The 27,986-nt window shown below is 27.3% G+C and overlaps 1 protein-coding gene across 3 annotated transcripts; it reads left to right on the plus strand.

Moving 5' to 3' along the window:
• Positions 1–293: 293 nt before the first annotated feature.
• LOC145182822 (tetratricopeptide repeat protein 8-like) lies at positions 294–27,194 on the plus strand. Of its 3 annotated transcripts, XM_090084943.1 has the most exons (16): positions 294–343; positions 1,417–1,521; positions 2,051–2,171; positions 2,425–2,485; positions 4,829–4,945; positions 5,455–5,497; positions 8,460–8,549; positions 10,821–10,865; positions 10,978–11,063; positions 14,798–14,936; positions 18,502–18,561; positions 21,588–21,727; positions 22,625–22,796; positions 22,903–23,025; positions 23,232–23,315; positions 26,660–27,194. In XM_090084943.1, exons 2-16 carry the CDS (start codon positions 1,420–1,422, stop codon positions 26,774–26,776), a joined length of 1,500 nt encoding a protein of 499 aa, XP_089941069.1. In that variant the 5' UTR covers positions 294–343; positions 1,417–1,419; the 3' UTR covers positions 26,777–27,194. The 3 variants fall into 3 exon arrangements, 2 of the variants coding, with proteins under 2 accessions (XP_089941069.1, XP_089941068.1); XR_016451737.1 differs by lacking the exon at positions 294–343 and having other exon boundaries at positions 1,396–1,521; positions 22,625–22,771; positions 26,660–26,733; XM_090084942.1 differs by lacking the exon at positions 294–343 and having other exon boundaries at positions 1,396–1,521.
• The last annotated feature ends 792 nt before the right edge of the window (positions 27,195–27,986 follow it).

Raw genomic sequence — 27,986 nt, forward strand, 5'->3', positions numbered from 1 at the left:
TTGAAAGCTCTTTACAATGATGTAAAATAATTAAATAGCTGAATAGTTTAAAAATTTTGCACACATACCTACTTAATGGGAAATCCAATATGAACTATTTCGTGTTGCCCGTACGTTGCACTACTTATATTATCGGAAAACAAACTTTTTCAAAACAAACTTTACTCTTGTTGCTATTGTTTATAAACACTTATTCATGCTAATGGTTTATATATATGTTTATCTACTATTTACTGAATATACTGACATATATTGTATATTATATAAACATAATATTATTATCTAATTAGCTTTAATAATTTAAAAAGATTCTTTAAGCTAACAACATAAGAAATTGTTGAAGGTGAAATATTTTCTTTTTAAGTTACTATATTCTTACTTATTTCAAGTTACTATATATTTATTTCAAGTGATTCGCCATATGTTTGAAATATAAAGTGTCTCAAATATAGTTTTTTCCCTTTCAACTAGAATCTGAAACTTTGAATATAATAAAAATTATGCATTCTGATGTGACATTCAGCTAAATGTAAAACTTGACTTTTGATGAAAATGTTATTTTCTTTTTTTTTTTGAAAAATGTAAATAATCTTGGATAAAAAGAAGAAAAAGGAAAAAAAAGATCAAATATGTGAGATGCATTCTGACTCAATCAACTCCAATAGGCTAGAAAAAGCCTAAGTATTACAGTTGGAACTGTCAGACTCAAAAAAGTCTGATCATCTACCTGATAAGACTCCAAATATTAAATTACCTTATTTGAGGTCCAAGGTCTAACCTTAATTTTGTATAATCTTCAGGATGAATCATTATCATAATCTAGTCACTTTTCTTTTTAAAAACAGCAGAACAGTTAACTAAAATTCTCATCTGTTGAAGCTTTTTTAGTGTTAGATTATTCAATAGTTTTTGCTGAGTTTGAATAAAAAAATTATTTTTAAAATAAATTCTGTCTTTTCTTCATTATGAAATTTTTTCCATCTTCTTTTATCTGACCTCTCATTCTTTCACCTCTTGTAACTTCTATCTATTATCTTTTGTTAAGTTAAAAGGATATCAAGAAGATTATTACCATCATTTATAAATATTTTCTGTTTCTTACTATTAATTCTCAGAACTTGTTTAATGAATTTGTTTTTTTAAAGTTTGGCATAGCTTTTCTAACGTTCTTTCAGTACTTTCTCTCTATGAAGTATTTGTATTAAAGTAATTTAAATACTGATTAAGTAAGTATTCTCTCCATGGTGAACAATTAGAATGAGAAAAAATTGCCAGCACAAAAAGTTATTAAGACACTCTTTTAAGCAATAATCTTAAGAAATTAATTCAGAGAGTTACTTGTAAATAAATAAAAATACATATCAATATAGACTATTATAACAAAATATATAGCTATATATTACATTATACTTGTAGATAATGGATCCTATCTTTATTGCCATGAGTTATTTTCGAAGAAAGAGGTTTGAGGACTGTTTGGAAATACTGTCAAATGTACTTACAAAAAATCCTTATGATCAGGTATTTATCTGCTTTTTTTTTTTTTTTTTTTTTATAAAAGATTAGTTTTGAATAAAGAAAATGTATTCAAAGTGTGTATTACAGTTTGGTTGCTAGAAAAATAAACTAAAACAATTGTTTGTGTTTGCTAATGTAATAGTCTTTTTTTAGTCTTTTGCTATAATATGTAATATCTAGTCTTCATTACTTATCAGTATTATCTGAATCAAAGACTTATTAAATCACATCATATTTATTAGCATTACTATTTGTTATCTTTATTATTTGTCATTACTATTTTTATTATTACTTATGGCTTTGTGTTATTATTTTTTTAATTTTTTGAAGTTACTCATTCATATATATTATGTACTAAATATATATATTTTTTAGATAAATATTTATTTCATATAATGTTTCATAATTGAATTTTCATAATTGGTTTCATATTGTTGCTTAATTATTTTATAAATTTTGTTAAATTTTTATTTCATCTTATAGTTAGTCCTTTTGAAATCCTCCATTCATTAGTTTTCCTCTCTTAAATTAGGCTGCATGGCTGTTAAAAACTCGTGTTTTGACTGAGCAAGTTTATGTAGATGAAGTTGAGGTAGATGAAGAGGGAATAGCAGAGTTACTAATGGATGATACATCTATCGCTCAAATTGCCCGTATGAAAATTAAAAAAAAAAATTTAACAGATAATTTTACTGCATATGGCAATATCAAGTTTTAAGCAAATGCTTTAATCATGTGCATTTAAAATAAATTCATTTTTTAAATTTCAGTACAAAAGTATACCTTATCAATTTGTTTTTAAAGTAAACTTTTCTCAGCTAAAAACCTTTTTTCTTTATTCTCATATCATGTTTATTTATAAACCTTTTTTTTTTTTATGGTTTTTTTATGTTAAATTTCAATTAGGGCCAGGAACTTCATTAAAACAAGCAAGCATAGCTAGTGATAGTTCTAATCCAGCAGTCAGGTAGTTATTTACATTTTTAATAAATAATTTAATATTGATTTATGGGTCATTCCATATCAAATCACCTAATGGTCCCCAGGGTACCACCTCAAATTTGCTTCAAATTTTGACCACCCACAGTATTTATTAGCTTACATTAGATTTTTTTGATTTTTGACAGAGCATAAATTTGTAAATAAAAAAGGTGATCACCCTAAATTTTGTATGTATATAGTTTTTCACCCAAATAATCCAATTTTGCAGGTTTTTTTGACTGATTTTAAACAATTTTTGAGTTTTTGTACCTCAAAGCTGCTAATTAATGCAATATTAGACAAAATTTTGGAAAATTTAATGTGCTACAGTTTAATAACAACAGACAAGCTGGGCCAATTTGTTGTTACTTTGGTGCATTTAGAGTAACCATATGCGGAAAAATTAAATTTCTGTGTTAAAAGTTATTTTAGCACTTGCAGCAGCCTGTTAAAATATCATTTTTTAAAAAAAAGTCGATAAATTACATTCACTTTGTAGGCATAGAAAGTAGCGTAGGCAGTTAAAATAAGTTTTGAAACTTTTTACTGGTGAGGTTCTATATATAGACAATCACCAAAAAAGATTTAAAGACCTATTTTATGACATAATTTTAGCACTTTGAGTGTAATTTATCATATTTTTTTAAAAAAATGATTTTTTAACAGGCTGCTGCAAGTGCTAAAATAAATTTCAACATATAGTTTTAAATTTTTCTGCAAGTGGTTACTCTAAGTTCACAAAAGTAATATTGAGTTAATTAGCAACTTTGAGGTACAAGAATTCAAAAATTGTATAAAACCAGTCCAAAACACCTGCAAAAATAGATTATATGGGTTAAAAAGTATTACCATAAAAAATTTCAACTAATTATCTGTTTTATTTAAAAAGTTATAATCTGTCAAAAATCAAAAAAAATCTACTGTAAGCTCCAAATACTCAAATTTAGCCGATTTTGGTCTATATTGATTCAATTATAACTTTTGAACAGTTTGGTGAATCAAGCTGAAATTATCAGGATTGTGTTTTTTTCCACAAATGCTGTGGGTAGTCAAAGTTTGAAGTAAATTGGAGGTGGTTCCCTGGGGCAATTTTGAAAAACTAGGTGATTTCATATGGAATAACCCTTATATTAGTAATTTGTTAACATGAAAGCATATAAATCACTGGTCTTTCTTTTTACTTGACCCAAAAAGTTTACAGGTTTTACTTAGCTAAAACAGTATTTGAACTACAAGAATAATTCAATTAAAAAATGCAATAAAAACTCAAATATAATAACAATATTGTCATATCTAGACATTATTGTCAAATTCAAAATATGGTAGAAATATAAAATTTTATATATGAAATGTATAAATACGTAAGAATTATGTAAATCATATAAATTCTAAAAATATAAGAACATGTAAACATTTCAATTTTAAATCTTTAAGAAAAGTGAATATTTCAGAAATATACATACTTTTAAATTCTAGTAATATAAGAAACATAGAAATGTATAAATTGTAATTAAATAAGAAACAAAAATATATATTTTTTAAATATATAAGAAGTATACAAGTATATAAATTCTAACTATATTACAAAAATAGGTATTTTACTACAAGAAACAAAATAACCCAAAATTTATTGCAATATTTATATATAAAATAAGCAATGCTCTGTTTCCTGTTAACAATATATATTTAAAACACTATTAAATTAAATTAATCATTTAAAATTAAATCTAACATTAAGATGCTGTTAGCTTAATTTTTGCATTTCACTACAATCAGTATTTCATGTTTTCATCATGATATGTCCTCTTTACTGCATACATAGAATTGAATATCAATTAATATCAGACTTAAGTGTTTTTATGTTGAAGTGTAAACCTATCATCAACCATTTTCATTTGAATTATCTTAACTAGGTGTTTAGTTTATGTTCAAATCATACTTTTTTTTAGTTGTACTGAGTTAATTTATTCTGCTAAGCAACTTTTGTTATACTAGTCATGAGTTTGCTATACAAAACACTAAAATCAAGTATAAATGCTTTATTAATGTTGTTACTTCTTATGAAAACCTTTGGAGAAAACCTTATTAACTTCTTAAAAGATTTAAAAGATGTAAAACTTTTGGTAACATATACAAGCAATAAGATGTTAATTGGTGGTTTTATTATGGGGAGTTTTCCACTTTCATCACTCTTGTAATAATTAAGTTGTTGGAAAAATAGGAGTGTTTTGAACTGTTCTGAATTGTTTTAATGAAAACAGTTTCGGTATTTAAAATCAGAAACAGTTTGTTTTAAGTTAAGTTAAAGTTTTTAAAACTTACTTTCCAGACCTTCCACTCAATCAGGACGCCCTGTTAGTGGTTTTGTACGACCTGGAACACAAAGCGGCAGACCAGGAACTATGGAGCAAGCAATAAAAACACCTCGAACTGCAACTACTGCTAGGTTTGTTTTTCAGATAATAGAAAGAATCAAAAAATAATGAATCAGAATTAAAAAATCAAAAATCAAATATTTTCCAAAAACTTATTTCGTTAATATTTACAATCATTTTAAAAATGTTATTAAAATATATATATATATTGTATTTATAATAGATCTATCTAAACACTTTCTCAGTTTAGTTAAATATTAATTGTTCATAAAAAAAAGAATTTTAAAAGTTTTTGAGAATCATAAGCAATTATATTATCAAAACACTGTACTCTTGGAAAATATAATATTTAACAATCTTGTTGAAATCAAACAGAAGTATTTTACATAAGTATTGTATATCAAAATTGTGTATGTTTTCCTTAAGTTGTCAGTAGCATCTAAGTTAGAGAACTAAGATTTATTTAATCATCTCCTATAAAGTTACAGAAGGTTTACATCCATCACAAAATTATCTTTCAAAAGAAAAAATGATCTATACTAATTTGCTTATAAATTTGTTTTTTCATAAACATTTTTAGACCTGCTACAACAGCATCTGGAAGGTTTGTCAGACTTGGAACAGTAAGTTTTTTTTTTTGTGTGCGAATGTTTTAAGGTTAAATTAACCCACCATAGGACATTTTTAAAACTTAGTCCAGACATATATTGCCTGGCTGAACCCCCATACATTTTGTATGAAAATGTATGGGATATCATTTGTTTTAATCATTTTATATGGTAATTTTCTTCATAGTTGTTTTTTATCCAGAACATTATTTAGCCATTTCAGTTCAAAAAAGATAAATACTAACACAACAATTTATAAATTATTATTAAGTTAGTTTTTTATAAATTTTTGTGTTAAGTCTTAACTACTCATGTGGCGTGCTAAAGGATGTAGCAATGAAGTGCAAAAGGCATAAGCTTATATAATATAAGCTTTCTCTCTTTACTTCATATATTATAGCTGTACACATATTATTGAATAATCTCAATAGATTACAGCACAAAATTTGATGATTTGCATGTTTGACAATAACAAACGCAATGTAGTAAGTGAAGACTGGAGAGTAATTTTGTAGTTTATATAAGTTATTTAAAAAGATTATAAGTAATTTATGTAAAATACACTTACGTTTGGTTATTTACTTGAATTATAAGTTCAATGGAGCCTGACAGGCACCATGAGAGGAGTTAAAAGTTAAGTAAAAAAGTATTCTCACTACTCACTTATTGCTTATATTAGCTCAGGTACAATATTTTATATATTTTTTGAGGGGAATTTTATAGCTAATGGGTGATGAAATAGAGTTTGTTTATAATACAGAAATGCCTAGAAGAAGTACCCAGTACTGATTTTCTTGAATGATTGGCACAAGCTTTCATGAATGATATTCAATATGGAAATACTGATCAAAGCAAAGAAATTGATCCATTTAGTAGTGATGATGACACTGAAGATTATACACCTGATAATTATGATGCATTGCAAATTGAGAATGACACGGTAGTTGAAGCAAATGAATTATCTGATAGTGATGAGGAAAAAGAAAAGGAAGTGGGTGCTCAACAAGAACAAAGTGGTAGTTTTTTCTTCTGAAAAGATGGCACAAAATGGACCAAATACTGCTGTTCATATGTGACAACAGATTATTTGTTTTTGATCCCAGGTCCCGGCTTCAAAATTCTATTTCAATAGAGGTATTCTAGAATTTTTTCACACTGAACATTATATTCATAATCATTACAAAAACCACAAATATGGAAAAGATGCAAATGATTTTTTTTTTCTTTCAGAAATTCAGAAATTTTAATTCAGAAATGGAATGAATTAATTCCCAATCCATACCGAGAATCTGGATTAATTTGACAATCAATTAACTTAATACATTTATTGGAATGCATTTGGCAGCTGGTCTTTCCCACAATAATATGACACATGCATAATTATTATGGTGTTCAAATGCTATTTCCATAGTTATATAGGTGAATTTTGCCTACTTACCCTTAAAGCTGCACCCATCTGTGATGTGTGGAGTTTGAACAAAAATCTAGCCAAAATTTTTGAGCCATATAAAAATATAACTGTTGGTGAACAACTGTTTCCATATTGCAGTGAAATGAGATTCATTCAGTTTATACACCAAGACTAAATATCCATTGAAAGATTTATTTTTCACGGGTAAAGTGCAAATAAAGCATATGATGTGAATCAAGGCAAAAATGTTTCGCTACAGTTTGTAGGCTAATAAAAATCCTTCCTGTCCTGTACTGTCACCTCTTTTTGTAACTATGTGCCAATAAAGAATAAAGTTGTGAAAAACTCAAGTCAATTCACTTAAACGACCCAATACACTTAAAGGAAAGAAACATAGTAAACTTTGTTTACAAGCATTTGTGACATGTCTTTTCTGTGATAACACCTTAGTGTTATGATTTTCCCAGAGGCAAAAGAAACAAGGAAATTTTGTGAAACAGTCTTGAAGGCCCATGAGAAAATGACCTTCAAATATGATTCATTACACAATACACAAAACTTTACTTACTTTACATTACCAATAACACAAAACTTTACTTACTAATAGCACAAACTGAAATAAGGGTTGAGTCACTTGTGGTGTTGTATTTGTATAAATACAGTTCAAGAACATTCTAGAAAGTTCTGGAAATTTCTTGAAAGTTCTAGAATATTCTGGAAAATTCTGGGACCTTCTGGACAATACTAGTTATTCGGGAATATTCTAGAAGAATGCTCAGTATTAAATAGTAATTGAGAACCTTCTCAGAAACACATAAATTTCAAAACACTATTGTCCTGTTCACAGAAGCAAAGTTTTTGTGGAACAACATCTATTTGCTATTTGTTTTCAGCAAAACAGGTTAGGAAGACACACTTTCAAACCAAGGACAAAAAAAAAAAAAATAAAAAAATAAAAAAAAAATAAAAACAAAAATAAAAACTTGTTACATAGTATTATTCATTCTTTGAACATAATTGAAATGGTTCCAAATTCATGAATAAATAGATAAAAAATCACAAACATATACCAAAATATTTTTTCTCAGAACTCAAAGTCATTTAAAATTTTTTTCAGGTGTATTGGTAGTTAAGCATGTGTCAAAACTAATAAAACAGGTAAGATATTGAGAATTTTAGCCTACTTGTGCAGAGAAATTGTGTGAAATCTTTTTCCATGTAAAGACATGTAAATGTATAGGGTTCCAGCCAGGCACCATGTGTTGAAACTAAGGTGGGTTTTTAAAACTATCCCTATCTAGGAGATTCTAACACTTTGTGAAGTAAGGTATGTTGCATGAATCGATAGTCAATAAAAGTTTAGATAGGTACCTGGAAGCATAAGTTGCTAACTTAAATTAGAAATAAATCAAATTTACACTTAAAGTCAAGAAAAGGTCTGGCTAGACCTATTCTTGACAGAGACCCATATATCTGACAGAGTATTAATGTGCTATAAATTTTTTCTTAGTTTGATGAATTGTATATACTGATGAATCAGATCACTTTTTATTATACTTTTTTTAGGCATCAATGCTAACTCAACCAGATGACAATTTTATAAATCTTTCTAAAATCAACTTTGCAAAGTATGTTGAGCGCCCTAATCTTGCTAAGGTAAAATTTTTATATTAAAGTATTCTTTTGGTTGTTTTCACATAACAAATGTTCATTCAAAATAAACCTCTTTAAAGTGTAAGTTTGTGAAGGAATAAAAATCATAATTTGCTATGAGTCAATTAGCACACAAACTAAAATAACTAAATTTCAGCAATCAGTTTAACTGGGGAACAAGATGAGTAGACAGTCAAATTTTGACAGTCACTTTTTGTGGCGGTTAAAACTATAGTTAAGCGGTTTATTATTGATGTTTAAAATAACTTTTTACTTTTGTGCATAGCTTTTCCAACACAAATTGGCAGTTGCCACATTGCAAGTTTAACAAATTATTATTTGCCAAATAGCAAACCCCATATGTGGTTTTTTTTGTCATTTCATAAATCATTTCTTCAAATTTGGACTTTTAAATTAATAAGTTCAACTGTTTATATTTCAACATTTGGGATATTGCAAAAATAGTTCTAATATAATAAAGCAGTACAAATATATTGCTTCACTCAATCTTTGGTTTATCAGATGATGATGAATTAAAATTTTGAAAACAGTTTTTTTAGCTATCTTTTTGTTGTTGTGTGTACCTTTGGACTGTATCTCTTGTTTATACTTTGTTTATACTAAGAAGTACTTAGGTCAGATACATAGGGATCTGTGCTTTCCATGCACTTGGATAATTGTTGAAACAATTCACCTCTATATATTTTTGTGAGTCCATTTTCAGGGTTTATTTCTTGTAGGTGTATTGATTAATTTGGCCTTCATACAGCTCACAGAAGCCTATACCTTTGTGAGAAAAACATCCCCAGCAGCCATGAAAAGTGTACTCAATACACTTCGAAAGCATGGTAACACGCTACCCACCCAACAACAAGTCGTCTTAAAGACGAATTTAAGACATCTTGAGATTGGTCTTAAAAAAAAACTGGTCGAAAATGAAACACTGTAAGTCATCTTAACTAAAACGCCTTAAAGTTGTCTTAAATTGGTTGTCGGAAGAAGTCTTAACGAAGTGTACAAAAGCCGTCTTAAACACGATTTTAATTAATTGCAGGCTTATGTTGGGTGGGTACCCAAAGATGCAAAAACTCTTTTAAAAGTACCATAAGAAGTTCAGTGTGTTCGAAAATGTGGCATTAAGAATCAGGTATTAAAAAACAATTTTTCAGGGTCATTAAAAAACAATTTTTCAGGGAAGTATTTTTATATTAAAGTATTTACAGAAGTGATATTTCTTCTTAGTGTAGACTCCAACACTTTCTGCAGTCTTTTAATTGCTTTTGTGCACATCTTGTCTTTGGCTCCCATAACAACATTCCTCTACCCACTTTGATCTTCCAAGGATGAATCATCAGCAAGTCTCTCATTCTTTATGGTTTTTTTGTTGGACAAAATGAACTCAGCAGCAATTTTGACAGACATCAAACAACATCTTCATTTCTCTTTTGAAAACTTGCCTTTGTTTTACAGCTGTTGCACCGTTTATAGAATTATTTAAAAATATTCATTAGGGAAAAGAGGAGCTCAATTTTTGCATCAGAAACAGACGCTCTAAATTCACAATCAATCATGTATATTAAATAACCTGTCAAAAATGGTACTTTATTATGTAAATTGTATTCAAAAAAACCGATTTCCAATCATTATTACTGTCATAGTATTCTTTAGATCAACCAATTTTTGTTATATATGCTAGTTATTTTATTAAGAACACTCTAGCTACTTTATTTTCTTAATTTTTCTAAGTTCTTACAATTTATTCCTTTATATCATGTTTGGCAATCCAGGTAGTTGACATCCAGTTTGTGTGAAATCAGTGAAAGCTTTTAATTGGAGAATAACTATTTTTACTTTCTTTGAGATCTTTCCAAGTATTTAGAAAACTGATTTAACAAAATCCAAATAGGGTGGTCTTTACATATATTTAAAAAATCCTGTTAAAGAAATGAAGAGTCTAACCCTTTTAAAATTTATTTTTTCTTAAAAAAGCGCTGAATTCAAAGTTTGAACAACAAATTTTAACACATAGAACTAACTTAGTGAATTCAGAAGTCAAATCTAAAATCCTATTTCATATGCTGTATTCCACTTGTGCTAAGTTAAACTTGAATAAAATGATCAAATTTAACAGAATTTTAGCACTGTTTAACATTTCTATTTTAGTAATTTTAACTAAATGTTATGAGATTAAAGAATTCGTTTGAACTTTGGAAAAAAATAGTTAACAATCTGGGTTTCTCATCAGGTGAATTTTAAATTTTTTTTATTTGCTAGGCTTTGTTTGAATATATATTTCTCCATGAAAATGATGTTCGAAATGTGAGTAGTTGTCTTTTAATTACTTACCTTTTATTGCTAATTCATTTTGAATGAGGGAAAATATAATGTTAATGCTTATGAAACAATAATCATTTTTATTACTTATGTGCAGGCACTCCAACTGTCAGCTCTTGCTGTTGTGAGCACTGAGTACAAAGACTGGTGGTGGAAGGTACAACTGGCTAAGTGCTATTACAGGTGAGGTGTAATTTTATTATATTTTTAGCATCTTTTATTTATTTCTTTTTTTGTATATGATTTTTTTTTTATTTTCTTTTTTTGTATATGATATATTGAGATATATTAAGTTCAATATGCAGTTATACTCATTAGCTTTGATTTTTTATCTTTGACTTTGTTTGACTGGACCTCCTAGTCAGTATTTAATTATAATGTATGAGTTGAGGCATTTAGTGGATTTTAATGACTGAAAACTTTTATTGGTAAATAAATTTCCTAAATGGCTAAATTTAGAATGCCATTACCTATACCAATATTATTTTAAAAAATGTTTAGGAAATCACTGTATAAAAGCAATTTCAGCAAAGAATATATTATCAATTTTTATTAAAATATTATCATTATATTAATATATAATTGTTAATAATAATTATCATAAAAATAAAAGTTGATGCTTTGGATGTTTAATCTTTTTTTTTTGCTTTAATTTAGTAGATATTAGTAGTTATGAAAGGTAGGAGCTGGTTCAGCCCATTTTTTTATGATGTACCAACCATAAAAAACATATCCCCAGAATTATTTTATCAATAGAAGATTTTTTTGACCATTATCATTTTTAATGCATGCAATAGAAAAATTAGAAAATAATCTACCATGTGACCAAACATAAACACATGGTTAAATTAGTGGTTAAAAATATAAAAAATGTGTCAATCTATTTAAACCTTATAAGTAACCATAAACACACAGATGAAATTTAAATTACAATTGTATCAGAACATTCAAATTTGTCTATTGTCACCATCAACTCATGATAAAATTTTAAGCAACCATCAACACATGATAAAATTTTGAGCAATATATTTATGAAGTGAACTCTCTTACTAAATAACATATCAGTAATAAGTGTGGAATGTCAAACAATTCTTTACTATCTATCCATGAGCTGAATGAGCCTGGATAGCCAACCCATTTTACTAAAGGCTTTATTTTTGTTTTTCTCTGTATCTTTTTAATCCTATATACATTTTTTTATTCTTTTAATTTTTTCTTCATAAAATATTCAAGCTATTTCTTCTCTGTTATAATCTTTAATTGTATATGTCACTGGAGTAGTATTTTGCACTACAAATGCAGTAAAAATTTCTTCAGTCCTTCTTGTTGTACAAGCCTTTTCAAAGATGGACTTTTTCTTGCTTATTTATACTCTATCAGGTTTAGAGCATTCTGTTACCCAATTTTTTATCCATTAACATTTCACTTCACTTTGAGATACTCTTAGACTAATAGATCTCATTTCTTTTTACTATAGATAGCTAATTAAAACATATATAATATGTTTTATGCAACATAAAAATCTTTTTACATGAAAAAAATCATTCATGTTGTTCACAGAGTTTTCTCTTTCACACTCAACAAAAATATGTTCCAGTCTCTATAGCTTCTCTATTTTTGTTAATAAGTTATATTTTTTCATTTTCATATGTCCTTTTACTTGTATTCTATCTTATCCTTTGTTTATTTTTTGTCAATTCACTTAGAACAAAAGAAAACTCTTTTTGTGAAAAAAAAAATTGTTACTAAATGCTTTTGAAACAACATCACTAATCATACTCAATTTTGCCTCTGCTAATGTTTTTATCTTTTCATATTTTTCAGTTTTTCAATAACATATTTATTAACAAATTCACCTGCAATACTTAGAAATCCTTATCCTAAAGCTGTTGCCTCAATAGGTACAACTACTGGTGCTTCAATAGTAGTAGTGGATTATAGGCCAGCTATAAGAATATACCTAATTCTATAGATATAGCTGTAATTGTTGTGTATATAAATATTTCAAAGTTAAATGTATATAATGTAAAGTTTCTAAATGATTATCTTAAAATTCACTATGATTTTTATCATTAATCTCTGTGCAATCCATTATTATTTTAATCTCATCATCTTTATGTATAGATTTATTTTTTGGAAGACTATTAACACCAAATTCTTCTTCATTATCTATATGTGTATCTTCAATCATTATGATGATAATATACTGATTTCTTCTACAATTTCTAACAAGATCTACTTCAATTCTTGAAAAAATACTCCTGTCATCTCTGTTATATAGATAACAATTAAAATATTTATAAGAAATTTCCTTTATAAGATCATCTACATCTTCTCTAAGATATTGAATTTTTTAAAAAACTAAAATCATTAAAAAAAAAAAAAAAATCTGAATCCATCAGTTACTTGTAAGATTAATCTATAGATTGCAGAATATAATTTATATGAGCATTAGAGATTTTATATATATATATATATATATATATATATATATATATATATATATATATATATATATATATATATATATATATATCTTGCACCTTTAGATGGGGATGTATAACTATTTGCACATTGTAAAGGAATTGTTATTTAGTTAGACACAATAAAAACACATCATAAAGCATTTTATGAAAGATATTTGGTTGATTGTGATCCCATTTTTATATAAGATAAAAAAATATTTATGATAATAAAAATTATAAATTTGTTCAAAAACAAAACTTTGTCATATTTAAATGACTGTATTTCTTCTCATTTTATTTTATGAGAAAACCCTGTTGATAGAATAATAACAGATCTACAAAATAAAGAGGTTGCAAACAAATCTAAAACTATGTTATAAATGTATTTGAAGACTAAGTAAAAGATTATTTTGTGACATTTTGCTTAAAATATTTTCAAATAACTCTTGTAAAAACTCTTTTAGAGATTATGTGGCTGTGTCACATTCTTGTGTAGTTTAACCAAAGGATTTTTAAAGTATATGAAGACATTATTTACCCCTTAAAATAGCCATGATATATTATTCAAAACAAATAATGTAAGTTACTAAGTTTGCTCCAAACTATGGTACTAAAAGTGCTAAATACAATAAAGTACACTTTTTGTATTTAGCACTTTTAGTACCATAATTTGGAATGAACTTACAACAATTCTGTCTTACTTTACTATGTTCACATTGTACTAGTTTCACATTCTACAAATGCCCATCTTAACTTGTTATGTTCACATACACCTGCACTTTTACATTTTTTACAGTGTTTTTAGCTTTAAAGTGAATACAAAATAAAATTATCTATTAAATTTGTAATTTATTTTGTTGCAAATGTTGTAAATATATTAGTTTAAATAATTAACTAATTTTTGTATTTAAGAATGCATCATTAGTTATGGTTATTTACTGATAGAAGGATATAGTTTATGTTAATTTATAATTTATGTTGAGTTCCATAAAAATCTTATGATTGTAATGTCTATTTAATTTTTTTATGTTTTAAGTTATATATTTTATAGTAAATTTTTTTTAGATATTTATGAATTTTTTTTTGTTAAATCTTTCATCATTTACAGTATCTTTATTTCTGTTATTGTTGTAAGTTTATTTGCATATTCTTATTCATGTGTAAGGTTTGAAAAAGTAAGGACCTCAGTGGAGAAACTAGTCACAATTTAAAAGTTTTTTATCAACATCTGTCTAATAGATAATTTTAAATCATATTTTAAATGGTCAAAGAAAAGTTTAAAAGAAATAACCACAACAAATGAAAAAACATTTGTAGTTGTACTTTAAAAATTGATTACCTTGAAACCACAAAAATTTGATTGACATTTTTTTGCCCTTCTCACTTTCAATTTTTTTTGAAAGGCCAGGGGGGCTCATGATATTATAACTTATCAGAATTTCAAATATTTAGGCTAGGTTTATTTCGTGATGCTGAGAAGCAATTGATATTTGCACTTCAAGATGAGCAAATTGTTGATACATATCTATACATATGTAAAGTTTATGTCAAACTTGATCAGCCACTTACTGCTATTGAAATGTTATTGAAAGTAAGTTTTATTAAATCTCTTTAAGGAACTGGACAAATGGTTTGTGTTTCTTATACTCAATTTTTTTTCTCTTTTGCTTGCATTAAGAACATTTTTAATATTTCATACAAGTTTTTATAAATGTTATTGCTTTTTGCGGCTTTGTAAAACTTTAAAAAAATATTTTTAGAATCATTTATTTTCAAAATTTTTATAAAATAAAAGATATATTTTTTGTATGTAAAAAAAAAGGATTAACTTTTCTGTATGTAGGGAATCCAAGCCCTACATACAGTAATGAAAATCTTATGTAAAAGATTTAACCCTGTGTTGATGGAGAAATATTTTTGTTTTCCTTTGTGTTTTGTGTATTTTAGTGTTACTACTACTCTCAAGTCTAGTAAAATGGCTATTAGATTAAAGGCTGCAGTGATTAAATGTTTCGTTGCTTTCAGTTTATTAGAATTGATTGGTGTTCTGGTTCAGCATTTGGTCAAAAAATGGGTTCAGTTCATTTCTAATCATGACCTTTACCTGTTACAAGTATTAGAATGATACCCTAAGTTGACCATTAAAACACAGTTGTTTCAATAAAAGTAATTAGAGAACAACCCTGGCATTTGAATGAGAGCTTGGTTGAGTGCTTTACTCTGTCTCAGATTAACTATGATAGATGCCCTGAAGAGACTATAAATGAAAGTTGATCTTAGAATAGTTGATTTAAAGTTAATTGCATAGTTGCATACAATGACCTTGTCTGATTCTGGAACTGCATTTGCATATGATAAAGTTTTTCTTGCTGACAAGTTAGCTACATTTCCATACTAATAATAATTCCAAGTAGAATTTAACAAATATGAAGGTCATCATTAACTGCGGAATGTGCTGTCAAGCTCACAACAGTCTATAATAAAGTGCTCACACATGATTGAGGTCATTGACTTCTAATATTCCAGATAGCAGATTAGCATTTTTAAAATTTTTCTTGAATTGATATGGAATGAGTCTTCAAATACCTGTTATAGAGTTTTTAATAATAAATAATCACACACAAAAGTTACTGTGAAAAATCTTTCATCAGTCAAGCTAAGTTTTCATATTTCACTTAAAGAAAATAATTTTTTTTATCTTTGTTGCAGTTAGTAGTAAAATAAGATACCTTTCAAAATTTTAAAGTTTTGAATGAAGAGTTTTTTGCAGACTTACCATGGTGTGACCTAACAAAGTCCAATGCTTTAAGAAAGTCCTAATTTAAGAAATGACAAATTTTGTATATATAAAAGAAATATTTGTGGAAAATAACTTTGTTTTAAACTAGGTATCTAGTTAGATAAAATAACTAAAAATTTTTCTCTAAATGTTTATTTTATGTATATGAAATTTGTCATTTCTTAAATTAGGACTTTCTTATAGCATAGAACTTTGTTAGGTCACACCACGGTAACTTTAAAGATTATAGTGATTGCTAAAAAAATTTAAAGATTTCAATTGTGAGAATGTTTAGTATGATTTTCTATGCATATTTATATTACTATTTTCTTCTATGGTTCTAAATTTATAATAGGTTACTTATCTAACTCAGAAAATGTTTCAGCAGTTATTCTTTAAAGCGGAAACATAATTTGAGAGGCATTAAATTCACTTTTTATGAAGATTTAAGTTTTATCTATTCAAAAAATATTATCATGTAAATGAGAATATTATTTTTTTGACATGTAAACTTGATGCATTTTCATACTAAGTAACTTGATGCATTTTCATACTAAGTAATTTTGTCAAAATACAGCTGTGTCAATTCTCTAACTCATACACATGGTGAGAAACTTCCAATGTTAGTTTAAAAGTTTGCTCTCACTACTCAGAAAGATATGAAAAGTTTAAAACGCTTGGTTTAATGTGATTGTCTATAAAGTGTTGAATTTCTTCAATTGAAAAATGTGTTGTAGGAAATTCAATAATGTCTGGAGTGGTGAAATCAACTCATTCCAATGATTGATATTACCATTTATTTTAGGAAATCTCTTCAGTTATTTTGCAGACTACTTATGTGTATTCGTAACATACAATTTTGTGATCAATACTGTTTTTTGATTTTGTTTAAAAGAATAATGAAAGAATTTCACTATATAAGTTACTAAGTTAATTAAATAATTTTAAAAAATACCTCTGTCTAAGAATCAGTAATAATTGAAAACCATTATTTCAGATCTAGTTATCATCATCTTTAACTAGAGTCAAAAGAATGTTTATTGGTTTTAAGCAGAATGTGTTGTATTTGATGTTCTACCTCACAATACATATGAATTTAGGTGGTAGAATATTTAGTTGAATTATAACTGATTTTTTTAAAAAATCTGCACCTTCAATATCTTTACTTGTACATTGGTCCCATTCTAAATTTAGATGTGATTGATATCAACATCATTTCTTAGGATGTTTTTTAATGTCATGTGAAAAATTTGAAAGTTAATGATAAACATTCACCTCTGACATTCAATTACAAATCTGGGAAGTTTAATCAAGCTGCAGAGTCTTGGATGATACTTTTTTGGTTGCCATTCAGTTTCTTCCTGATAGAAAGTTAAAATAAGTTTTAAATGTCCATGTTTATCAAGAATCTCGATAAAATTACATTAAGTTTACTTCTGTTTCAGATAAATTGCTAGTTTCTTTGGATGACTTTGTATGTTGTATAACAGATTCTGCTTCATCAACTACGCCTTTAGATAGCTGTTACCACTTGTTTTCAATCTTCTTGCCTCTTTTGATAGCTACTCTTTCAACTAAAGAAAGTTTGTATAGTCTCTTTGGAACAATTTTCCACCTCAAAGATAAATTTTCAATAGGTACTTTTAGAACATTTTGTGATTGCATTTTTAGAGCATTCTGAGAAGAAATAAAATATGTTAAGCTGTTTGCTTTATAACATAATGCTTATCTATCACTACTAAGTTGGTTGTTCAACTAGCAGGAATACACAAAGATAGAAGAGCTTTTATTTTTTGAGAATTTCTTTGACACTTGCTCTACCATGTTTGTAATTAATGTCTTTCACAAAATGAGGTCTTTTACTTTACTAGTGATGGATTTGTAAGTTTTTAAGGGTTGTTAAATTCACTGCAGCCCAAAATTGGTTTTAAATTATTGTTAGTTTGATGAGTAATGTCTATTACATATGTAATTGGATTTACATGAATAAGATACTACTAGATAGTACTAAATGGCTTGTCTGAAAGTACTTATGTTTGTCATTAATGTATCACATGGGCCATGCTCCTTTTTACCATGTATTAGTTTCTATATATTGTTTGTATTGGTTATCTTTTATATTAAAATGAGAGAACTAGTTTAAAATTAACAAATTCAAAAAGTTTAAATATTTTAGCAATTTAATGTAAATAGTCCTTTAACTGAGGACTTTAAATGAAAAGCAGTCATATTTAATGCAGCATACCTGGACTTTGATGAAGCTATAGTTATACCCTATTTACAGTAACTGCATCATTACTTAATTGGAAACTAATTTTTTAAAAAGATATTATTTTTTGATATTAATTTTTTTCTTGTTATTTGATATATTTTACAGGGATTAGAAAAGTTTCCAAAAGAAACAACACTCTTAGTTGGAGTCGCCAGAATATATGAGGTCAGTCACTTTTATTTTCTTCAACTTATCTAACAATATTTGTTTCTTTAAATTGTGTATTTATTTTGTATTATATTTATAGCAATATATTTATTTGTAGTATATTTGTTTTCTATATATTACATACTGTTATATAGCCATTTTATGTATTTACTTTAATATTTTTTAAAATAAATTTAAGTCAACTAATATGCATAAGTTTGATAAACAATATTTATTACTTGAAAAGAATTGTAAATTTTGACCCATTAAAGTGTTTGGCCATTTTTAAACCTTTATTCTTATAGAAATAACCAATATCAGTTGAACTTACAATTAATTAAAAAAGTCACCTTCAAAAAATTTAATTTAGATTTGCAATAAAATCTCGAGCTTTTACATAACTATTTTGTTCTCATTTTTGGTTTACATTAGATGTAAATATACTCAATTTTATACATGTGTACATTTACTATTTCTATTGTTTTTAAATACAGCTTTTATAAGTTGAAGAAGACTTGTGACAAATGGCAAAAAAAAAAAAAAAAAGAAAAGATTTCTTGAAAACTTGATATCAAAGATAATTGGATAATACAGTTATAAATATATTTTTCAACAGCAAAATACCTTGTTGTGCATGATTTTGTTCTTTATTAGATTTGTTTTTTCATTTTCCTCTTTTCTACTGAATTACTTGCTAATACTCATCATTTCATACTCATAAGCTGTAAAGTATTAATTTATCATCAAAAAATTTTCATCTCTGTGTTTTCCTTTTTTCATGGTGCAAAAACACATTTTAGCTTAAGAAATATATGTTTATTTTCATATCAGCCTTCATTATGCCCAAGTATGCCCATTTAGCCTTTGCAACACCCATATGAAACGACTTTTATTTGCTGTCTTTTATTACTTTATAGACACAATTTATGCTTTCACGAAAAAGTTTTGATAAATGACATTTTAGGGTAACTAATAGTTAAATATAGATTAATTTTAAATACTTAACAATTTTTTCTGAGTTAATATTTTTGCACAAATTTAATCATTTAGTTAATTTTGAATGATTATCATGTGGTTATTGTATCAAAATCCTGTGCTAAAATTTTGCAACAATCTTTTTAATGGTCAATTAAAAGAAATTCTTTAGTCCACTTAATGCTCTCTCAAATAAGACTTGTGAATGCATGGTGACAACATGTATAATTTTGAAGGATACTGTATACTAGTGATTAATGTACCCATAAATATTTAATTAACTCTTATTGGTAAACTATGCTACATATCAGAGGAAAATACACACAAGGACACATTATTTTCAAGTTTTATGTTTCATTGATAAATGCATGGAGAGTATTAGTTAAGAATAACTTAAGCTTTGCTATTGAATGAAATTTAAAAGTATCGTATATACTCATGTATTAACCGCAGGTAAAAATTAATATTTTAATATACTTTAAAAAAATATTTTGTAGAAGTTTTAGAATATTTTCACAGTAAAATTAATGTTTTATGAGCACTTTAATTTTCTGGCTTGTGCATTAACCGCAACCATAACTATTACCACACTTTTTGGGTAAAAAAGTGCGGTTTATACATGAGTATATATATGGTATGTATTTATATCGTTTTTGCATGAGCCATATATTAGAATTGACTGATAATAACCTGTAATAAATATCTTCCTTTTATACTTTTTAAGCTTGAATTACCCCTTAAAAGGTCATGTATCCACAAAGTGAAAATAAAACAATCCCATTCAACAAAGGAAAGAAGGTATTAGTGAAACTAGAATCTATATTTATTGGGTACATCATGTTTTCAATACTAAACACTCAGACTAAAAGTTTTGTTACTTATTTTTTGGTCTTTACATTTACATTTTAAGTAAGAATAAATTGAATGCAAAGTTTTTTCAGAAAAGAGTGTTGTGATGAAAGAGAAGATTTAGTATTGCAATATTGTAAGAAAAAAAAATATAGCTCCCCTTAACTAAACCCATAAAATTGGATCAGAGTCCTGAAATGTTTGTATCCAAATATAACAATACAGAAGACAGTTTCCAAGAACTATTACCTGAGGATTAGGAACAAGATGGAGTTTGTTATAGAGCCTGAGGGAGGCCCTATCAATTATGATTATTATGAGATAGGTCAAAAGTAGTAAGTTATGGGTTTTTTTGAATAGTCAGAAATTCAGCAATTATGTAATGCATTCTGTATGTACTTGTGAAAAATTCCTTTCAAAATCTGTTATAAAAATTTGGCATTTTAATCATACCAGAATATGGACTTTAATTAAAAAGTTGATGTTTTGTTAATAGTTTGTCTAGTGACTTTTTTTTGAGTAATTTTACAGGTATTATTAGGAAGGTATAGCCTCTAAAAGCCTTATTTTCAGAAAGAAATTTCAAGTGCAGTGTTTTAACATCATTTATTTAAATGTTTAACTTTGAATACTAACTGGTACCTTAGGTGATAAAAGATAACAATCCTGGCAATAAAACTTCAGCTTCATATGTGCAACAAATATCCTGTAGACAATATATTGTAGACAATATGTGGCAAATCCTAACCAATTAACTCTACTGAAGATTTATTAGTGATTTGATTGATATCATTGTAAAAAGTTTCTTTCTTAAGAATGTATGGTTACAAATGATTGGTTAGAGAAAATAAAGGAAATCAGGATAATGAATACCATCAGAAATCAAGAGTAGAAGAATAGCCAGCTGGGGTACAGCAAACAATCCTTATAGAACCTTTTCTAAAAGAGGCAAAATCTTTCAAAGTGTAAATATTCTTTAAGCTTACAAGATATATAGATAAAATTAACAAACTTTTGTGCTATTGCCGCATTTTATTTTAAATAAAAACCATTCATACTTTAGAAAGATTTTTCCTTGAAAGTTGATTGAAAGTTTCCTAATTATCATCTTTAAATCTGTTTATTAAGTTAAATGTAAAATAATTTTTTAATTACATTATAGCTATTTTTTATTAAATCACTGAATATTTTAATGTGCTTATTTGATAAATGTTATCTAGGGAATGAATGATGTAACAAATTCAACAAAATACTACAAAGATGTTCTCGTTAGCGATAACACTCATGTTGAAGCAATATCATGTATTGCTACCAATTATTTCTATTCTGATCAACCTGAGATTGCCTTAAAGTTTTTCAGGTATGTGGCAGCATTTTTTTTTTTAATTACCAAATCACATATTTGTTTTTTAATGTAAAACTAATAAATAGTTTTGAAAATATGGTTTAATAATATCGCATTTAGTTTTCCTTGACTTGGTATATATTACTTAAGTTACTTGGTTAAGTTACTTGGGAACAATAAATGACCAATTAAAAACTTAATGAAGCTTTCATTTGGGGTTGTGTTATATTAAGTTACAAAAGAAGGTGGTAAACTATTTGGAATAAGATTATAAACTATTAATTCTTCTGATCTCTTTTTAAAGAACATTTTGTTTCAGAAAATCTATGATCTTAAATCCTAGCCTGCATAAAAGCAATTTTTTAAAATGAAAAAAAAATAACACATGCTGATGCCATTCATTTGTTTAAAATAAGATAAATCCAGAGCCTTATTGAAGAGCTTTTTTTCAAAAGAAAAAGTCCATTTATGCCTAAATTAAGTTTTGGTTACTTTTGGATTCCATATTGTAAATGGCACAAGTCTAACTATTTTAACATGGGCAGGAAAATATTCATTCACTTTATTTTCAACATCAAAATCATAAAGTTGTTAAGTTTAAGATTTTAAATCCATAAAGTGGCAAAGTCCCCATTTTAGAAAAATATACCACAAAAACACGAGTTAACGTTTGCACACTTGCTACTGCTGAAACAAGTTTAACCTAAAAATAGTTTCTAAATAACAGATTAAGATAAATAACAAATAACAGATTCAGAGCTTCAAATATCTATTAATCTTTAACACCTGGACAAAGGTCAGAAAAGATTGAAATCAAGCAAAGCAGAAGAGAAGGAATGAATATTTTTATTTATGAAAACTTTTTAATAGAAAGTATTCATAATTTTCCACTATTTATTCAATTTGTTGTAGACGTCTGTTGCAGATGGGAGTTTACAGTTGTGAAATCTTTAACAACATTGGTCTATGTTGTTTCTATGCTCAACAGTATGATATGGCGTTACACTGTTTTGAAAGAGCCCTTGCACTTTCTTCAGACAATAACATGGCAGATGTTTGGTATAATATTAGTCATATAGCTATTGTAAGTTTAAGGAGATATAATTAAGCTAATCATATAAAATTATGTTTTAAAGTTTGTTATATCAAAATTCCAATTTTTTATTACAAAATTACCTTTAAACTTTTAGGGTATTGGAGACTTGAGGTTAGCATATCAATGTTTACGTTTATCGTTATCAGCTGAGAATGACCATGCAGAAGCATTTAACAATCTTGGTATTTTAGAGCTGCGACGAAGTAATTTAGAAGAGGTTATTTTTTTACAATTTTACTTTTGTTCTTAATCATTTTAGATACAAAATTATCTTCTCGAACCTTTCTGGGCTAATATCTGCACACATTTTCCATGGTTTATTGTCCTCTGCAATTATTTTTAGAAACTACGTAATTTTTAATTTTAGATGTATTTTTTTTAAACTTGTGCTAAATTTTTGATATTTTATATGTTATATTTTAGTCTCGTTCTCATTTTCAATCATCTATTTCTTTTGGTGATCACATGTATGAGCCACATTATAATCTTTCGCTTCTTTCAGAGCAGGTAAAATTAATGTTAAAAAAAGGGCAGAAAACAAATAAATGCAATGTTGCATGAAAAAAACTTATTTTTTCTTACTTAGAGTTTGGGGCAGTTTTTCATTTCATTCTAAAATTAAAGAAAAATTATAAAAAGTAATTTTAAACTTAAAAATATAATTTTTATATGGATTTTTGCCATTTTTATTTGCTAACTTTTTGTTTTTGTATACTTTTTAAAAAATGAACATTGCTAAGTTTCATCTGTTAAACACTATTGTTTTAATTTGCAATTTATTTATTATTTTTTAATTACGATTTTAAAACTTAAATTTAGCCTGAGTAAATTAAAAATGGTTAATTGTTCTCCTGAAACATTGCTTTTTATTGTTAGTCATAATCGCAAAAAATTTTCATATTTTGCCAGTGGACTTAAAGTTAATCTTTATATTTCTGCAATTTTTTAGAATGGTTATGGCAGAGTTAGTTTAGAGATTTATTGACAACCCTTTTATAAATGATAACTTTCTTATCTATGAGGGAGATTTGGAATTAGATTTGTTCTGACTCTTTAAGGTCGCAGTTGCATTTCTTGCATTCTCTTTTTGGAATCTTTCGATTACAGTCTTACAAAATTTGATGACATTTGTTTATTTCGATTACAGTCTTACAAAATTTGATGACATTTGTTTGTACTTTATGTACTTTAACTAGAATTAACATTTAACGAGTAAATTTTGATTTTTTAGCTGTTTTTCTTTTTTATGATATATTTACGATTAATGATTAGTCTTTTGATAACACTTCTATTGGGATTGAATATGTATGTGTTATATTCGACATTACCAGTACATATTTAAAATAGTTTTGCCTGCACAGTCTCAAAAATGTTTTAATGCGATGAATTTAATGTTATAGGACTTTGAATCATGTACTAAAGTCCAGCATTAGTCAGCAAGTAATGAAGGTGAAGGTTTCCCTTTACAACTTTCCATCTCACTGACCTCTTGATCAACAATTCACCATGCTCATTAGATATACCACACATGTTTTCAAGGGAAAAATTACAATGTGAATCCCAAAAAGAAATTCGAGTGGCATTACATTCCAGGTTTTCATAATTCTTCATCATATTCTTGATCAAAGATCCAAAATTTGCAGCTTAATTTTGTCTAAGAAAACCATTGAAATCATTTTTTAGTCAAGAATACAAACATTGGTTTCGAACTTTTTAATACTTTCTAGATGTATTACCCCAAGAAGGTATCGAAAAGTTTTAACTTTCTTTCTCTGATTTTCAAGTACAATAGTGAATATAACATGTATGATCTGGCTGTAGGAACATTGAGTAACCTCTACAGTAAAACACCAAATACAATATTTGCTCAAATTTGTTTAGTAACCTTCACAAAAAATCAGGTGAATCATTACTTGCCAAGAATTGCAATATTAAGGCAGTTGCTGCAGTGCAATACCAAGAAGAAGCAATTCGCGATTTCATTATCAGTGCTTCAAGTTATGCTTGACAAAGCTAGAGCATATAATTCTGCACAAATGCATTATGAAAATTACTTATCCTCATTATTCCATCAAAGGCCATCTTTCACAGCATTCTTTTCTAATAAAAGTACTGAGATTCTTACCACATCAACTGCCATTCTTAACAGCAACAACTCCTCCAAAATCAAAACTTACTTCTTCAGAAATGCAGTGCATGTAAGATGTAGATATCCAGCTAAGGATGCTACCTCTTGCATGTGTAAAAAAAAAGGTCATTTTTCTAAAGTATGTCTCTGAAAAATCCATCCTAAAACCAACACTAGCATCTACTACTAGTAGCATAAATATCAATCATCAAAGTCTTGCTGCAATATCACAACAACAGCATTCTCTCTAAGTTCTTATTGATAGTGGAAGTTTTATTCACCCTAAGCTAGCTGATAAGCTCTCACTAAATGTATCATCAACTAATAGCTCTGTTCAAATGGGATCCACTTCCTTGTCAACCTTGATTATTGGAATTTGTTTTGTTGATACTAAAATTCATGATTCTAACTACTCCAATGTAAGGCTCCACATTATGGACAATTTGATCGTTGATATTATAATATGTGGCATTGATTTTCAGTCTCAGAATCAAAGTGTAACAACTTAATTTTTGTAGAGTGAGAAGATTTCTCGTAGTTGCTCATTAGGTGACTAGGATTGTCCTTCATGAGTAAATATGTCCAAGATTTTCTTCATGAAAAGGGTATAGCTACAATTAGGACAACTCCATGAAATCTTCAGAAAAATGGTCAAACCGAACAATACAATGATATTCATGAAAAGAGTATAGCTAGCAGTAGAATAACTCTGTAATATCTTCAGGGAAACGGTCAAACCGAACAATACAATTGTATCATTTTGAAAACCAGCACACTTGTTCTAATATTACGAGACCTTGATTTAATGTATTGGGAAGTTGTCTTGCCTGACGCTCTCCATTTTATTCGCTCCTTAATCAACACTACTACTAATAAAACTCAATTTGAGAGACTCCTTACGTACTAAAGATACTTTGCTACAGGACACTCAATCATGTATGATGGAAGCTGGCAAACTTGTTAATGAGACACATTAAAAGTTTGATGTGTGAACCTGATGAATTAAATTAAAATGTTCTTGTTAACTGTTAATTATATCTTCTCAGAAACTTTTAAATATTAATCATTTAAAAATTGTAATTTTGTAAATAAAAAGAATAAAAAGTTGTAACTTTATGAAAATATTTAATCGAAATGTCATCTCATAACCAAAAAGTTGTAAAGTTCTCTTCGCTTTTTTTTTAGCGCTAATTTCGATACTATAAAAAGGTAGTGTGACGCCCGGAACATTATTTCACACTTCTTTCAATATGTAATCAGTTCTAAGTAAATGCATAAACTACTGTCTGTATGTAAAATACTGATGAGCGTTTTTTCCGATAAGAAAAAATTTGAAATAAAAATAGTGTTAGAAAATATCTCAAGTCCCAAATCTCAGTAATTTTAATGTTAAACAAAATGGAAGACTGGCTCATTAAGTGAACATAAAATGCATGTATTTAGGCGTTGATCGACTGAGTAGCCTAACCCTCAAATTTTCTTAATTTCATTTTATGAGGCTCACCCCTCTACTTCTCAAAATGAGTTCCATTTTTGGGAGAATAGTATTTATTTGTATGAATCATCGAAATTATAGTTTCAACTTTCAAAACATCTTTTACTGTTTTCTCACCATTACCTCACACAGCCTCCCTTTCAATCTGGCTCTCAATGCCTCATATAAATAATTTTAAAATAAATATTGAGGTTTTGGCTGATGTAGATTCTTTTTTTTTTATTGTAGGTTGGTGATATTCAAACAAGTTTTCGGTCTTTAAAAAAGTCCATGGAGGCTTATCCAGATCATGCTGAAGGGAAAGACTTAATGAGAATTCTGAAAAAGCAATTAACAACAGTTTAGTTGGGTCCTTATAGTTATTTGGTTGCCATATTTTTTATCAAGTTAAAAAAAGATTGTTGATGTAGTTTAAAGCAGCAATCAAGTCAGGTACTACACAAAAGAGATTTACTAAATGAATTACTACACAAGTTATGAAGTGGCTTATCAAGCTGCAGAGATTTATGAAAGGAATTACTAGAAAATATATTTCCAATAAAGAGTAGTTATAATATAGCGCATATGATATTTTTAATTTATTCTGTTGTTATTGTAATTAAGAGACAAGACTTAATATAAAAATTATCGCTCAAACTTAACAGAATTTGAGGCAAAATTTAAAAAAATATATAGTAATTGTATTATTTACATTTTATCATAAATTTCATGTTTTTCAGTTAATGTTATGTAATAAACTTTTTAAATAATTTTGGGTTGGTTTTGCTTGTATTTATTCGTGTTATGAAATTCCGCTGTAGATAAACTAATTTACCTATCTCACTAAACAAGAAGGCGTTTTTGTTTTGTTTTGGTGCTAAATATAAGAAACATACGTATAAGAAACAAAATCACGCTGTGGAAACATTAAGAAACACTTGATAAACGTAGTCAAGCCCCCAAAAAAAGATTTTCAAAACAAATGTTTAACAAAAACGTATTTTAGTAACTTTGGTATTGTCCAGTTTTAAAAAATCAAATTCACCAAACGTTAGCTGCTAACAGCAAAAATAGTTGTTTTTAAAAAAGGATGAGATAAGTAAACACTTAATTCACAAGCTGCAACAATCACGTCATGCATAACAAAGTTGAAACCCTTTTATTCCTGACAGACAATATCATTGAAGGTATTTCAAACTGGTATTCGCTCTCAGAAAAGATCTCCGGAAGCTAATTTAATTTTGGTAAAACTTTGGTCAACTTTCCAAAAGCATATAATAAACTTGACTTTTGATTCCTAACGCAGATACTAAAAGTTAGGTCTACCGATCATTTTCTAATTTAATAGCCAGCATCCCAACACAGCAGGCTGATGCAGATGGTTGAATAAGCTTGTTGAGCTCAATTTTTTTTTTGCTCTAAGTACAAAGATTCTGCTAGTTGCTTTTTAAAATGTTGAAAATGTTGAAACTTTAGAATATGTTTAAAATGTTGAAATTTTCATTAAGCAGGGTAAATAGTTAAATCATAAGATAATGTACTTTGAAACAATAAATCCTTTCTATGAAATACAGTG

The sequence above is a fragment of the Hydra viridissima genome, unplaced genomic scaffold, assembly GCF_058129835.1.
Source record: "Hydra viridissima isolate aposymbiotic clone 2 unplaced genomic scaffold, HvirCarnegie_v1 scaffold_4, whole genome shotgun sequence".
Taxonomy (NCBI): domain Eukaryota; kingdom Metazoa; phylum Cnidaria; class Hydrozoa; order Anthoathecata; family Hydridae; genus Hydra; species Hydra viridissima.

Excerpts from the sequence above, each read along its gene's own strand:
- LOC145182822 (XM_090084943.1), top strand. The coding sequence starts at position 1,420 with ATGGATCCTATCTTTATTGCCATGAGTTATTTTCGAAGAAAGAGGTTT. Across the intron at positions 11,064-14,797 it reads CTGGCTAAGTGCTATTACAG|GCTAGGTTTATTTCGTGATG; the intron begins GTGAGGTGTAAT and ends TCAAATATTTAG. Across the intron at positions 23,316-26,659 it reads TTTCGCTTCTTTCAGAGCAG|GTTGGTGATATTCAAACAAG; the intron begins GTAAAATTAATG and ends TTTTTATTGTAG.